Source organism: Oncorhynchus nerka, linkage group LG4, assembly GCF_034236695.1.
Source record: "Oncorhynchus nerka isolate Pitt River linkage group LG4, Oner_Uvic_2.0, whole genome shotgun sequence".
Lineage (NCBI taxonomy): Eukaryota > Metazoa > Chordata > Actinopteri > Salmoniformes > Salmonidae > Oncorhynchus > Oncorhynchus nerka.
This window is the reverse complement of record NC_088399.1, coordinates 27,431,028-27,447,897: the sequence shown is the minus strand read 5'-3', so window position 1 is coordinate 27,447,897 and position 16,870 is coordinate 27,431,028. Positions and strand designations below refer to the sequence as shown.

Genomic DNA, 16,870 nt, shown 5'->3' with positions numbered 1-16,870 from the left:
TGGATCATTAGCAGGCGAGTAATAGTGTGCATTTTGTCAGGATGTATCGGCGTCAACAGATCAGGCTACGATTAGAAAATAGGGCCTACTCATGCTGTTTGTCATGTGAATTGATTAGGGATCCCCATTAGCCTCTGCCAAAGCAGCAGCTATTCTTCCTGGGGTCCAAACACATTAAGGCACTTACATCACAGTTGACCGCAGTGGAGAAGGTGAAAAGCTTCAAAGTTCCTCAGTGTACATGTCACTGACAATCTGAAATGCCGTTTTACGATCCTGTAACTTATTTAGTACATAATGTTTCTGCCACCATGTCTTATGACCGAAAACAGCTTCTTGATATCAGGACAGCGATTATTCACCCCGTACTGGAGGAATGTTTCTTCAACGAGTCAGATGGGAAGGATTTACTCCAGACACTCAACAAGGCCCTCATCCCAGTCATTCGCAGGAGGAAAACATGGAGGTATTGTGGATAACGATCCAGGTGCCTTGTAAGGATCCGTCGCCGAGAGAGTAATCTACCTTTACCATCAGTCCTATTAGCCAACTTACAATCAATCGATAATAAAATAGACAAACTATGAGCACGTATAGCCTACCAACGAGACATTAAAAACTGTAATATCTTATGTTTCACCGAGTTGTGGCTGAACGACGACATGATTAACATACAGCTGGCAGCTTTTAAGCTTTTTCGGCAGGATAGAACAGCAGCCTCTGGTAAGACAAGGGGAGGCGGCCTATGCATATTTGTAAACAACAACTGGTGCACGAAATCTAAGGAGAGTTTACATCTATATTTTCCACAGACCGATGCACTAAGACCGCACTCAATGAGATGTATACGGTCATAAGCAAACAGGAAAACGCTCATCCAGGGAGGTGGCGCTCCTAGTGGCTGGGGACTTTAATGCAGGAAAACTATAGGTTATGACTGTAACCCCGGTTCTCTGATAGTATGAGTGAGGTACTTCACTATGGGATACCCTCCTAGCGTATTCGTCAGAAGCCTTATTATACTACGCCAGCCATGATTGGCTGGACGTCGAGACTTGTGCGTCGGGGAAGGGTGTCCCTCCTACCCTATAAAAGGGCTCGACACAGCGTCTCAGTCATTCAAGAATAAGACACCTCTTCCTCGCTCATGCAAGGAGGGTATTCTGGTGAAATACCTTACTCATACTATCAGAGAACCAGGGTTACAGTCGTAACCTATTGTTCTCTTTCAAGTATTAAAGTATTAATTTCAGTATTTCACTTTGGGATATACTGACTCCCATATTGCCAGACAAGCTTATCCTGACGACCAACTGATCTGTGCTATATATATATATATATATATATACAGTGGGGAGAACAAGTATTTGATAACCTGCAAAATCGGCAGTGTTTCCTACTTACAAAGCATGTAGAGGTCTGTAATTTTTATCATTAGGTACACTTCAACTGTGAGACGGGATCTAAAATAAAAATCCAGAAAATCACGTCTCGACATCCAGCCAATCATGGCTGACGTTGTGTAATAAGGCTGACAAATACGCTGGGGGCGTATCCCATAGAGAAATACCGAAACTAAATCTTGAAAGAGAACTCAAATCAGTTTTACCTAATTTCTATCAGCATGTTAAATGTGCAACCAGAGGGGGGAGGGAAAAAAAGAAAAGAAAAACTCTAGACCACCTTTACTTCACACACAGAGATCCGTACAAAGCTCTCCCTCCATTTGGAAAATCTGACCATAAGTCTATCCTCTTGATTCCTGCTTACAAGCAAAAACTAAAGCAGAAAGCACCAGTGACTCAATCAATAAGAAAGCTGTCAGATGAAGCAGATCCTAAGCTACAGGACTGTTTTGCTATCACAGACTGGAATATGTTCCAGGATTCTTCTGATGGCATTGAGGAATACACCACATCAGTCACTGGCTTCATCAATAAGTGCATCGATGACGTCGTCCCCACAGTGACTGTACGTACATAGCCCAACCAGAAGCCATGGATGACAGGTAACATTCGAACTTAGCTAAAGGGTAGAGCTACCGCTTTAAAGGAGCGGGACTCTAACACGTAAACCTATAAGAAATCCCGCTATGCCCTCCGACGAACCATCAAACAGGCAAAGCGTCAATACAAGACTAAGATTGAATCCTACTACACCGGCTCCGACGCTTGTCGGATGGGGCAGGGCTTGCAAACTATTACAGACTACAAAGGGAAGCACAGCCACGAGCTGCCAAGTGACACAACCTACCAGACGAGCTTTAATGCTCGCTTCGAGGCAAGTAACACTGAAACATGTATGAGAGCAACAGCCGTTCCGGACAACTGTGTGATCATACTCTCCGTACTCGATGTGAGTAAGACCTTTAAACATGTCAACATTCACAAGGCTGCAGGGCCAGACAAATTACCAGGACGCCTACTCTGAGCATGCACTGACCAACTGACAAGTGTCTTCACTGACATTTTCAACCTCTCCCTGTCTGAGTCTGTAATACCAACATGTTTCAAGCAGACCACCATAGCGTTCTTGGGCACAGGGCCAAAAAGATAATCAAGGACACCAACCACCCGAGCCACGACCTGTTCACCCCGCTATCATCTAGAAGGCGGGGTAAGTACAGGTGCATCAAAGCTGGGACAGAGACAGCTTCTTATTTCAAGGCCATCGAACTGTTAAATAGCCACCACGAGCCAGCCTCCACACAGTACCCTGTCCTGAACTTAGTCACTTACCACCTGGTTACTCAACCCTGCACCATAGAAGTTGCTGCCCTATGTACATAGACATTGGTCACTTTAATAATGTTTATACTGTTTTACTCATCACATGTGTATATACACACTGTATTCTAGTCAATGCCACTCCGACATTGCTCATCCTAATATATTTCTTAATTCCATTATTTTACTTTTAGATTTGTGCGTATTGTTGTGAATTGTTAGATACTACTGCACTGTTGGAGCTAGGAACACCAGCATTTCACTACACATGCGATAACATCTGCTAAATATGTTTATGTGACCAATCAAATTTGATTTGAGCACTCTAAACATAAGTGGCATAAGCAAACAATGACAAATCAATGGATAAATTGGAATAAAGGCTATTCTTAATACATTGTCACGGTTTAAATAGAGGTCCATATCATTGGATGATTTTCTTTTCATATTCAGCACGAAAATATATTTACCACTGCATTTTAAACAAATAGGAGAATGGTTAAATTAGTATAATTTAGAGCCCCCCTCCAAAAAAATGTTTGACTTCTGTTGCATTTAGGGGAGCGAACGTCTCATTCAGAGGAGTTGAGCACCCCAATGGCTCCCCTGTAATTCGTACCATGCTGATTATTCTATGGTCTCCGAAAGCCTACATTCAGAGATTAGACCAATACAATGTTAATGAGATGTACTGTTATGCTCTGAGAATAGACTCATTCTATTAGCACATCTGTCCAGAGTTTGACATTGTAATTTAAACTGTTTAGAATGCTCCTTTCCCTGTCATGTAAATTGCCTATTTTAATATTGAGTTTTAGGCTTGAGGTGGTGTCTGGGTCGAGGCTTGCTCATGTGTAATGGACTTTCTCTCCCTGGCAATGTCTGTTCAACCAAACTCAGGCATAATGATTTCGGGACAACCCATCATTCTGGTCTGGATCAAGGACATTGTCCACCCTTTCTGGTTCTGCTGTAAAACTGCAGACAGAGTGAGGTTCATGGTGACTACTTAATTTACCTTGCAAACAACTACAATTCATTGCGTAGATATGATAGCTATTTACACAGCGGGCAATATGGTTCTGAGGAGTCTCTAATGCAATACGTTACTCAGAAACATATCAGATGGGATCCAAGAAACACCAAGTTATACAGTATCTGGTTGAGCAGACATAGAATACTTTTCCAGCGGTTTCTTAGTTAATATCAACTGAAACATTATGCTCAGCTGACTGCCTTCCACACAAGTTGCTTAAGATATTTACTGTACATAGGTTGCCATGCTCTCAATGATGCATTCTCAATTAATTTCAGAATCTGTGGAGGTGTCTTGCATCACGTGGTCAAAGAACATGAATGGGACTTCGGCTGCAGCCACAGCCAGCATGACAATCTGGAGAAGAACCGCAACAAAGACCGGATGCAGCAGGGATCTTCACTGACCCAAATTGTCTTGAAAAATATTGAGACGGACTGAAACTTTAGGTGAGAAATCATTGTTCATTCTGCCACATAGCATCCTTCTCCAATAATTCAAATACTTACTAAACTGAATGTATTTACCTTGGAAATCTAAGACTGATGGTCATCAAAGGCAAGTCTGTCATAGTTGGCAAGTGGTATAGTCAAATTCCAGAGGCTAGAACCCTTTTTGGCAGCACTTGACTACAACCATCAAATAATCTTCTCTATGTCTAAGGACATGGCCAGAAGTACCACTTTCAGTAGACATCACATGAAGCCCTCCTGCAGTTTGCACAACTTTGAACAGGGGAGAACCTGAGATCTCATATGGAAATAAGGGACATTTGTGTGGGCAAGAAACATGTTTGTGCATTCTTTATCTAGCATATAGGCATCATTATTTTACCTTTGGAATGGTATTAGATTTGTTTACTAAACGACCCTATTCTAAACCTGAAAGGTTTTAATCTGGTTAGGTCATTTGGAGTTATCTAACTATCCTGGTGTAAATACAGTATGAAACCAGTCTGGATGATTACACAGATCAGGTCAAATAAAAGGTTTATTACAGATGTTATAAGAATACAAGATACTCTGTAACCTTCTCAAACTAACAAAGACCACAGTGCAAGTAAAGAAAATAACAGTAGCAGTTGTGCAAAAATACCACAAGACAAATAAGATAAAATAAAAAAAACATTGATGAAATACTGATATGGCAAAGTACTGAACTACTATTGCCCTGGGCCCGGTTTCCCGATATTGATGGAACTTAGGTTAATAGGAAATTGAGTAATATACCACATTACTTCTTACTAATAGATTTGTTTTGAAACATTAGGCTTTTTTTTTTTTTCCCCAGTAATTTTGACCAAAATATATTTTGGCTGGTAAAAAAATCTGAGTTGGCTGGTAGATATATTTCATCATTGGCTGGTGGGCCAAAAAGTCAATTTTATGCACGGCTTGCGAGACATGTCACTTCGCATATATGCATATAAAGAAAATATTGCAGTAATAGGCTAATACAAGGCATGTATCAAATTGTTGCTTATTGAAACTCCCAAAGTCCTCCAAACGTTATAATAAATATAGATTTTCACATCTAGGCAACTCCAAAAGCCTGCGGAGGTTGTGAATTATGGACACACAAGATTGCTATAATGTTCTATGCACATCATGATGAAGATAGTGTGTGAAATTGGGGCCTACGCCTGCTCCCTACTAGGCGTAGAATCCAAGCCCAGGCATAGCACAAACTCAGCAAAAAAAAGAAACGTCCTCTCACTGTCAACTGCGTTTATTTTCAGCAAACTTAACATGTGCAAATATTTGTATGAACATAAGATTCAACAACAGACATCAAGTTCCACAGACATGTGACTAACAGAAATGGAATAATGTGTCCCAGAACAAAGGTGGGGGGGGGTCAAAATCAAAAGTAACAGTCAGTATCTGGTGTGGCCAGCAGCTGCATTAAGTACTGCAGTGCATCTCCTCCACCAAGGCACCTGCAAGTTCCCAGACATTTCTGGGGGAGGCCCTAGCCCTCACCCTCCGATCCAACAGGTCCCAGACATGTTCAATGGGATTGAGATCCGGGCTCTTTGCTGGCCATGGCAGAGCACTGATATTCCTGTCTTGCAGGAAATCACACACAGAACAAGCAGTATGGCTGGTGGCATTGTCATGCTGGAGCGTCATGTCAGGATGAGCCTGTAGGAAGGGTACCACATGAGGGAGGAGGATGTCTTCCCTGTAACACACAGCGTTGAGATTGCCTGCAATGACAAGCTCAGTCCAATGATGCTATGTTGCCAGTTGTTGTTGCCATCCTGTACCTGTCCTGCAGGTGTGATGTTCGGATGTACTGATCCTGTGCAGGTGTTACACTTTCCGTCCTGTCTCCCTGTAGCGCTCTTAGGCATCTCACAGTACGGACATTGCAATGTATTGCCCTGGCCACATCTGCAGTCCTCACGCCTCCTTGCTGCATGCCTAAGGCACGTTCACGCAGATGAGCAGGGACCCTAAGCATCTTTCTTTTGGTGTTTTTCAGAGTCAGTAGAAAGGCCTCTTTAGTGTCCTAAGTTTACATAACACTAACAGCCTAACGTCTGTAAGCTGTTAGTGTCTTAACGACCATTCCACAGGTGCATGCTCATTGTTTATGGTTCATTGAACAAGCATGGGAAAGAGTATTTAAACCCTTTACAATGAAGATCTGTGAAGTTATTTGGATTTTCAAAGTATCGTTGAAAGACGGTCCTGAAAAAGGGACGTTTAGAAGGGCTTACACCCAAGTAGCACAACACGTAGAATTTTCAAGCCAGTTTAGAGTGAATTTTAAGTTGGATGTAGAGTTATGACCAACTGGTGCAACCGGCCCCAGGTCAGCGGGCATCTCCCGTCAATTTTAGGTAGGTGCACCAGCGAGGTTGTCCTCAGTCTGGGATGTCTGGAGATCCTGGGATAGCCATCTGCAAATCCATTATGTCAAACATCACGCCAAGTAAACAGGTAGCGAACTGCTCCAGCACCTTTCCCCTTTCCTCAAAGGACAGCTCTCTCAACCTAGCCTGTATTGATAGTGAATAAAAGGAGAAACAGTTCATTACAGAAAAGTCAAATATTGTGTCAAATGATTTTTGAAATGTGAAACAGGTATACAGAACCACAGGTGAAAGATTTTCACCAACCTTTATCTGGGTCACCCTCTCCTGTCAGTCAGCACTCACGGTCTTCCTGATTCTTTCTGCAGCCCTACACCTAGCTCTTCTTCTCCCCCTTCCTCTAGCTTCTCTACCCACAGCAGATGGGAACTATAAGGCTCTTCAACACTGGAATCCTACAGAAAAAACATGCAAACATTGTTAGAAATATATTGTATTGTTCAGCAGCCTATACCTTTTTTTTCATGCAGAAGGGTCATGTATCACACTTCTACAATTAATACACAACACCTTGATACCCAATGTAGCTAATACAAAATCAGCACTTTTATAGATACCAAATGAAATGCAGTAGTTGTTGATAGAATGTTAATCAAATTGAATGTCTTAGGGTATCCTTCATAATATTCTGTTTTACTTTGGTGCACATTTACCACCACTTGTCTCATTCACATTAGGGTCTATTACATCTAATTATGGGAGCTTTGTTTGTTTTTACTGCAATCTAAAAATCAGGCACATTTAGATTGTTAGCTAGTCTAACTAGGTAGCTAGCTCAGGACTACCAGCTAGTTAGAGAATGCAAGGGGCCATACCCAGTATTGGAATCAGAAGGGCAAAGGACTAAAAGTTACCAAGCATGCCAAAGCCATGTTATTTTCTGTGAATGCAGCACTATGAAAGTCCAAATGCATTGTGATAGCTAGCTAATGTACCAAGACAGCTTAGCTTGCTAGCTATCGCCAGATTGATATCTCATTTTTTACCAGACAGAGAAATTCCCGGTAACAACTTTAGATAAGTTAGCTAGATAATTATCTATAATAAAGTTAACCATGTACCTTGCATTACTATTAAAAAAAAATCTAATTCTCTAAAAATGAGAATTATACCCAGCTTATCACATTTTTACCTGTTCTGAAGACATCAAATGGAATTGATTCATCTTTTCAAACTTGATCGTAGCGGTTATCGCATCCACTTGCAGTGTTGAATTTTCAGCAGCCTAAACTGCGTTCAGAGGATGCTGATGTACCATATGATTCCCTGCGGACTACCTATGAGAGAGAGAGAGGAAGTTTCTTGGAAATTGTGTTCAAATCTAGGTCTCCAAAAACACCTGTACACATATAATTACACAGCGCAGCTTTAAGATGGTACACTCCATTCCTATACCACACCTCACACTGGCAGATTGAGTCTAAAATAATGAGAGAAAATGTGTGCGTCACAGCAGAATGAGACTGCTTTAGTGAGTCGGCAGAGTCATTTAACCCAACCGGCCAGCGCCAGCTCTGGAATGGGACTCAATGGACGAGTGTAATTTAGCTGAAACTTGGTGGGGAGAGAGGACACGATCAGATGCCCAGTTTGGCTGAGATATCATACAATAGGCAATGGCACACACACAGCCAATGTGTAGCTGCTGTCCATGACAATTTAGTTTCTGCAGAACCTCCATCTCCAGTCTTGCTTGCGTTGCTCAAAATGATGTATTAGGCAGAGTGAAGATAAGACTAGAGTCAAGCAACACAGGACTATGCTCTGTCACAGTATCAGGCTGTTTCTTCTGTTCTAGGTTTGGATGTGCATTGTGTATACTAGTGACTGTCCATTCATCAGGGTGTATATTGGTTTCACACACACGTCTTTGACATTCTAACTACTCATGGAAAAGGGTCCTAGGGAGCGGGGTGGGTCTCTATGGTAGAGGTCGACCGATTAAAATCGGAATAGCAGATTAATTAGGGTCGGTTTCAAGTTTTCATAACAATCGGAAATCGGTATTTTTGGGCGCCGATTTGCGGATTTTTAAAAATACTTTTATTTAACTAGGCAAGTCAGTTAAGAACACATTCTTATTTTCAATGGCGGCCTAGGAACGGTGGGTTAACTGCCCTGTTCAGGGGCAGAACGACAGAGTTTCACCTTGTGAGCTCGGGGGATCCAATCTTGCAACCTTACAGTTAACTAGTCCAACGCAATAACGACCTGCCTGTCTCTCGTTGCACTCCACAAGGAGACTGCCTGTTACGCGAATGCAGTAAGCCAAGGAAAGTTGCTAGCTAGCATTAAACGTATCTTATAAAAAACAATCATAATCACTAGTTAACTACACATACACCTCTGGAGAGGCAGAGTGGACCTCTCAGCTGACAGACACACAAATGATTGAATACTTAGTTACTCTCCTCAAATGTTATCTTTAAGAGCAAGGGGCTCCCGAGTGGCGCAGCGTTCTAAGGCACTGCATCTCAGTGCAAGAGGCATCACTACAGTCTCTGGTTCAAATCTAGGCTGAATCACATCCGGCCGTGATTGGGAGTCCCATAAAGCAGCGCACAATTGTCCCAGCGTCGTCTGGGTTTAGCCGGGGTAGGCCGTCATTGTAAATAATTTGTTCTTAACTGACTCGCCTATTTAAATAAAGATTAAATAAATACAAATCAATGTACGAAAGAGTCCGGAAACGTCAAAATGACAGGTTTGAGGCTGAGACCTTTACTTCTCTTTCCCAAGACAAACTTCCCATCCTGCTTTTGAAGAGGTGCCCCTTGCCCACACATACACTCACCCCTCCGTTCTCACCGACCCCCGCCCCCACTCCAGCTTGTGTACGTGTTCCCCACAGTTGAGGGAAGAGCAGCTCTTCTCAAAGCAGCCTGTAAAGCCTCTCTGAGATTTAGAACCAATGTGGGGGGAGACCAAACCACTCAGATCCTGGGAAACCAATCAAAACATTCAGCCCACCACATATCTACATAGATAAACATGACTTCCCTTATTTCTGTATGCTTCTGTGTTTTGGTGCAAACAATGACAAAGCCTGAAAGGGTAGATGGGTCGGGTCACAGGGGGAAGGAGGAGACTAGAATGGGAGAGACTGACCTAGCTAAATGGGAGAGAGAAGGATTGGACAGGAGGATAGGAGAGAAAAAGACAGAACAGGATGGAGAGGGTCATGACAGTCACCACAGAACAAAAATCTTCTTCTCCTGTGATATCAGCCCACAGGAAGTTACAAGGGCCAGACCAGAGGAAGAGACCCACTTCCTATTTCAACTAACACTCTAACATCTGCCCCCATAGCCTGTGTTTCTTTTTCCTTCCGTCCTACCCACCCCTCCACTCTCAAACCTTAGAAAACCCCTTCAAATCAACTCTGATTGCCCCTGCTCTTCCTCTCCCTACAAGATTACTGAACAACCCAGATTCAGTCATTCCTTGGACATGTTAAACCAATCAAAGAGCTTCCCTCTGCAATAACACCCTAAATGGGCTGGAGGGTTTGAGGTGGGCAAAGTGAAGAATGCTGAATTTACTGACATTGACATCTGCAAATGCTTCTTGAACTGATTTGCCAGCTTTGCTCAGATAGTATCACTGCCGATGGCCTTGGCTGAGAGAGAGCATCAATCAACAGAGGCTCCCTCCTGTTTCGTCTGTCTCCTAGCCCCTAAGGGGAGGGGAGCTGGAGCTAAATCTGGAGCTAATGATGGATACTAGTGTCATTCTGAGTGGTGAGGCCAAAGGCCTATATTATTCTGTTACACAAATCAGGCAGGGTTCTTGCTGATCTCCAGCCTTCTGAACTGAGGAATTGATCCCTAAATCCCTAAAGAGTGTGCTTTGCTGTAATCATAAGCAGGGTCACTCACACTTTTATTAATGTGCTGGGAATAAACAAATGGACCACATTCATTCTCAGACACCCCAATGAAAAATAGGCCCAATGTCAAAAAGATCCAGGCATACAGAAAGCCTACGAACAATGCTGCATACTATTTTCATGTTTGCTTTTCTTGTAGGGTTAGGCAGAACACATATTTTCATACCGTTTCTGTACCATACCGGGGTATATGGTATTATCGAATGGGCAAACAAATACATTTAGGCAACAAGTATCTGGATCCAGGAGGAGATGGAATTTCTATGCAGTAACCAAGAAGCTTGATCTTGACATCTAGCCACTTCACTAGCAAGTTACCAACCAAATGCATACCTGGAGCCCTGACCTGGATTTAATTTATTTGGCACATCTTCGATTTCTTAGTTATACTTCAATTTAGATTTAAGCAATGGCATCGCACCCACCAACCCACGCAAAGAAAATATTATTTTGAAATTTCTAACTTTTCTAGTACTGCTATGAAAAGCCAGAGTGACAATAGGACATGCACCTTATTTAAACATCAGTCCCACTGTCTGGTGGACGACCTGTTTGTGTGTAGCCAGGACAGCAGGCTTTATTCCCTTTCACAAACTGGTTGACCCACACACACACCTTCTGTTCAGTTGTGTTTATGCTTTGAGCAGTCACATTTTAATAGCATTCAGCTGACAGTCTAAATCCACACACAGAGAGACACAGAAAGAATGAATTAGAGAGGAAATGCCCATGCTGCAGATCGACAAGGATCTGTGCTATTTGACCACTCAACCGATACACTGGCTTGAGCTTCGGATTTACCACAGACCACACACACCACCAGAGGGAGGGAATAAAAGCGAGACCTCCCACCAAATCAGCTGAATGGCTGCAGAGCAGCAGCAGAGCCTGCAGACAGACTGACAGAAAGACAGCAGGGGTTTAAAGCATCGTCAGCCCCATCTGGCTCAGAAGAGGCAGAGTCCCTCTATGAGTTTCTAGCTCTCTTTCCCTGGGTCGTTTCTTTCTCGGGCTTCCTCTGTTTTCTCTGCTTCTCGCAGGGTACGGACGGACAGGGACACACTGCTCAAGGTGCTATGAGCTTAAGCGTAACCCTGTGACCTCACATACACACCTTCCTCTGTCTTGCTGTGACATGATAACATGTCTGTTAACACTGACAAGGAAGTAAAGCCACCTGCATGTTCTAACCTGACTGGTGATCACTGGAGACTGACAATGCGTGTGTATATTTTGCCTGCCGAAACAGCCTCAGGCAAGCAGCAGACCCCTCTTCCACTTCAGTGAGAGAGAAACAGTGTGTAACAGAGGAGTGTAAACCTTATTTGGGAGTCTTCAATACAAGAGGAGTTGTAGAGTATGACAGAGCCACATGCACACTCACATGCAAAGGCTGATATTAATATACACATACAGTGGGGCAAAAAAGTATTTAGTCAGTCACCAATTGTGCAAGTTCTCCCACTTAAAAAGATGAAAGAGGCCTGTAATTTTCATCATAGGTACACTTCAACTATGACAGACAAAATGAGAAGGAAAAAAAATCCAGAAAATCACATTGTAGGGGGGGTTCATTCCAGACTAAAGGCAATCTGTTCAATTGAAGAGCAGTAGATAGTATTCAATCCAGTCACAAGAACTTGGAACCCAATTGTCCTTCCTCATGACTCCTGACTGCAAACCATTCTCCGCCGCCTGGCTGGTGTGTGGGTGTGTCTCATTTAATAATCCTATGGTTGTTTTTGTTGATTGTTTATGATCAAAGCCATGGAAGCTTCAGTTATGGAAAGTACACTCCCCAGGTCTGGAACATGGCCAACATTACAGTGGAAGTTAATATTTACAGTGGTAGAGAATTGATGAAGCTGAATAAATACAGACTGAATAGGTTGATAATTCTGACCAGCCTGGGAACAGGTCACTCATTCATCCCGCTGTGTGTGTGTGTGTGTATATCGGCGGGCAACCGCAGGGTGCATGTGACGAGTCTAGTGCAGTAGTGCCACGGTAGAGGTAAGTTGCATGCTTGCTTACCAGTTGCTTGCATACTCTCGCTTACAGCTCGTTGCAGCCGGCTAGCCCTTGTGGTAAATTGGGGAGCAGCTTCATGCACAAGTCTCAAAGCCAAGACAGCGCAGGAGTGGCTTCAGGGCAAGTATATGAATGTCCTTGAGAGGCTCAGCCAGAGCCCGGACTTGAACCTGATAGAATATCTCTGGAGAGACCTGAAAATATCTGTGCAGCGAAGCTCCCCATCCAACCGAACAGAGTTTGAGAGGATCTACAGAGAAGAATGGGAGAAACTTCCCAAATACAGGTATGCCTAGCTTGTAGCGTCATACCCAAGAAGACTCGAGGCTGTCATCGCTGCCAAAAGGTGCTTCAACAAAGTACTGAGTAAAGGGTCTGAATAATTATGTAAATTTGATATTTTTTAAAAATATTATAAATTAGAAAAAATGTGGAAAAGGTCAAGGGGTCTGAATGTTTTCCGGAGACACTGTATATAGCAGTTAATTCATCAGTTACCATGAGAACCTGACCTTTGAACCCAACCTTTGGCATTCAAGTCATTATCCTCCTTGTTATCAGTGAATGACATAATTGGACTGGTCAAATCTATGATAGCTGTCACCTAGCCTTGATCCTTATACTGTTAGATCAGTGGTTACTTCAAGGAAGGAAGGATCAGCCTTTCCAGGATTATGTATGGATTTTTTGTGATATTTGTGGGCAAAACGGTTGATTTTGCTACAGCAATTCTGACATTGTGCATGGCGGTATGTGTTGTGATTTTGTCACAAAAATGCACTGACAATGGAAAATGTTTGTTGACGTGTCGCTTTATTGAACCATATTTGTGTGGTGATGGGTTGAAAAAGCAGCCCCTCTTTTTGTACTGCGGCAATGGGTCAGTTTTATGCGATAACATTTCAACGATTTGACAGTTTTATGCAAAAACAGTACAGTGAATGGTCAAATTTGCAGGCCCTCACATAACATGCAGGGAATTGGCCATTTTGTTTACAAAATCAACATCCCAGAATCCTGGAGAGACTGATGGATAGATGCATTGTGAAAGGATCTGAGTAGGGCTGAGTAGAGCCTAAGTTGATCCCTAGATAAGAGTGTTGTGTTAAAACCAGCAGTCACCTGAGGAGCTACTTACCCTCCAGCAATAAGTCTAAATCAGGAGTTCTGTGTTGTTTTTAAATGAAAACAACAGTATTATGCACTCAACTCTCATTTCTCAGTTGCTTATAAGGAGTGCACATTTTAGATCCAATGCACCTCTCAGAGTTAATATTAAATGGATATCCATGTCAATAGTTGATCCCTCTCTAGCTTGTTACACTGTCCATAAAATACCACTTCCAGATCATTCACATATCCATTCAGTCAACTGGTTCTCAACTGGAGTCAGAAATCAATAAGAGCTCAGAAGTATGTGATGGATCTTGATATTGGCAGGGCACCAAGACAAGACGTGAGACAAGACACTGTGTTGTAGGTTTGAAGTTGGGTGTTTCTAACACACAAGAACCCTCTCTCATCTTACGTTTTGGACACAGACTTAAAAGGCTCAATCAGCAATTGCTACATCAATTTTTGGACATAATGAAACGAATGAAACGTACCCATTGATTCTTGAAGAATCATCAGAACCCAAAATATAAGCTTATTTTACTCCAATGTTTGTAAACAAAGTAAATATAAATTAACACTAAAGCCTCAAAACATGGTTTAAACTATAATGTTGATATCATGGATGGTCAGTACCTGCATCCATAGCTCTGTCTATGAACTTTAGAGTGGTTACATTTCTCCAGCCCCATCACTCAGCTTTTTGCCGAAACAGTGGCGGGGAGGATGCTTTGTTAATATTTATACTGCTGATTGGCCCTATAAGCATCTATAAAGTAGTACAGTAACATAGTATAGTAGTCTACTCTATAGTATTGTGCAGTCTACTCACAGTGATGACAGCCTTGCTGAGACACAGGGACCCTCTGCAGCCAAACTCTCTCTCGTCTTGAGACTTGTAGTAGCTCAGAGTGTTGTTCTTCAGAACCACCCAGCGATCCTGCCAGCCGTGGATGTAGTTGGTCCACTGCAAATTAAAAAGTTACTTAGCTATGAGGGAGGGAGGAATTCACAATGTGGTCATGCTATAACAAGGATGCGCACGCTAGTCGCCTTTTTTGGCCTATGTAACGACACATTGTTGGCACAAAAGGCTAAACGAGACACTTGGATTGGATGTCAACAACCAAATTCAATCACACAATGGATAGTTGATGAAACACTAGGAAGGTAGAATCATATGATTAATTTAACTTCTAAATTCATATCCGTTTGTTGACTACTGTTTTGATGCAATATTCTATGGTGGCATTAATCTGATGTAATAATCTGTGGCAAGCAAGCACTCACAAGACTGTATGAAACAGTTAACTACGTAAAGAAAAAACCCATTCATCCATCTAAAACTAATTTATCAGATGAACAGGGCTTAAGGCAGGTGAGTTTAGCATGATTATGACGTGCAATATTCTCAACCTGTTTGGGGGTTGGCCATTCAGGCCACATAAATAGAATGATCATTCTATTTCTATGGCAACCCACACAGCTTTCAACTAGATGCTTACCTAGATAATATTATGCTTGCTAATGCCTAACGTTAGCGAGCTACCGTTTTATTAAAGGCTTTCAGAAACCCCCAACCAGAAGCCACGGTCAAGTTAAGATGGGTCAGCTAGACAGTTCGTGTGCCTGGTTTGGTTACCTTTGTTTGGCAAGCTAGTTTGAAATGTAAAACCATTTACCAAAAAAACCTAAACAATAGCTCGCGCGCTTTGGTTCTTGTTCACAACAGTAGGACACTTTGTCAACCAACACTATCGTTTAATTAGTCCATATCACTACAGTAGGCTTATAGGCTATGTATATGTTGGGCTAATAATATACATAGCGTAATTGCGGTGTATAGCCAGATCGGGGCTCTACCCTAACCTTTTTTACTTGGAGCACATACATTGGGAATATACATGCACATACATGTAGGCGCACACAAAACATTTAGGAGCACAAAGGTAATAAAGTTACAATCGTAATTTTTTTCTAGGCGCACCTAAACAATAATTACGGGTCGCACAGTAAAATAGGTAGGCGCATATGCGAGTAAAATGGTCGCACTGTAGAGCCCTGCATATGGCTAGCTAGCTGTCTCTAGCTACCAATCTCAACCACCCAGAGCTAGCTAGCTACGGTAGTTAAAGTTAGCTAGCTAATGAACTAAAGTCAGGTTTGACGTCAGATCAGTTAACGTTACCTTGCTGAGGATTCCACTGTTCTCAGCGATTCCAACAACAGTCTGTCCTCCGACTCCCGATTCCGCGGTCTCCAAATCCTCATCGGAACCCGAAGAATTCCAGCTCTGGTTATCCGACATTGTTGGTGTTGTCTAGCGAACTAGCTAGGAAGCTAAATGAATACAACTAACGTTAACTATAGAAAGTATTTTTTTAAATTACAGAGCGCAATAAAATAGCGTTAAGAAATAACTGTTACACATCTAACGTTACTAGCCACATCTAACGACGTTAACTATAAAATTTCTTAGCTATGTCCTAAAATTATTATCATTATTAGCTAGTGTTTGTCTAAATTGACTCTTCACCTGGAGGACTGTCTGTGTCACTAGCCTGTAACGTTAGATAAGCTATAACGATAGCAGACTGGCTAGTCTGGTAGGAACTAGCAAGGAATGACTCGCACCCGCCCCTTTATTTTTTCTTCTAGCGGCAAACCTTCCATCCAGCTTGAAATACTCAAAACACTAGCAGCTAGTTGAAATAAAGAGTATCACACTACTAACGTGGTAAAGGTAATAAAATGTAGTATTTACTATGACGAAAACATCTTTATATCAGCTACGCCATATTCACGTCTGTCGGATTCGCGCTTGTAAGGGGCGCTGGCTGCTCGGGTGACGTCACTAAATCCATTCCCCAAAAAACAAGTAAACCCCTCCTACATATACAGTAAGTAGCATGGCATGGCAGGTCATATCAATGATTACATTACATTCTTTCTCATTGACATGAGATCACTGATGGCATAGTCTGTAAGGAACAGTACACCAACATTTACTGATTCCAGTGTATTAGTGTGTTTGTGTTTCAGTAACAACCCATTAGAACAGTACCACTGAGGAAAACTACACCTAAATGTATAATACCTGTGTTTTCATATAAAACAGACACTGTGCCATGAGTGGGAAATCAGTGATTTATGTGGGCCCAGGAGTGCCATACACACACACACACACCAACAAC

At 42.3% G+C, this 16,870-nt stretch overlaps 1 protein-coding gene across 6 annotated transcripts in view; it reads right to left on the bottom strand.

The window, feature by feature from the left end:
* The window catches only part of LOC115117338 (ceramide transfer protein-like), a 76,197-nt gene extending 59,670 nt beyond the window's left edge, over positions 1 to 16,527 (bottom strand). For 3 of the 6 annotated variants that reach the window (XM_065017418.1, XM_065017419.1, XM_065017417.1), the window contains exons 1-2: positions 15,865 to 16,514; positions 14,509 to 14,643 (exon numbers count right to left, since the gene is read on the bottom strand). In XM_065017418.1, coding sequence (XP_064873490.1) covers positions 14,509 to 14,643; positions 15,865 to 15,984 — 255 coding nt within the window. In that variant the 5' untranslated portion in view covers positions 15,985 to 16,514. Of the gene's footprint in view, positions 1 to 14,508; positions 14,644 to 15,864 lie in introns of all 6 variants that reach the window. The other 3 variants (XM_065017415.1, XM_065017414.1, XM_065017416.1) reach the window with 3 other exon arrangements.
* Positions 16,528 to 16,870: the final 343 nt, after the last annotated feature.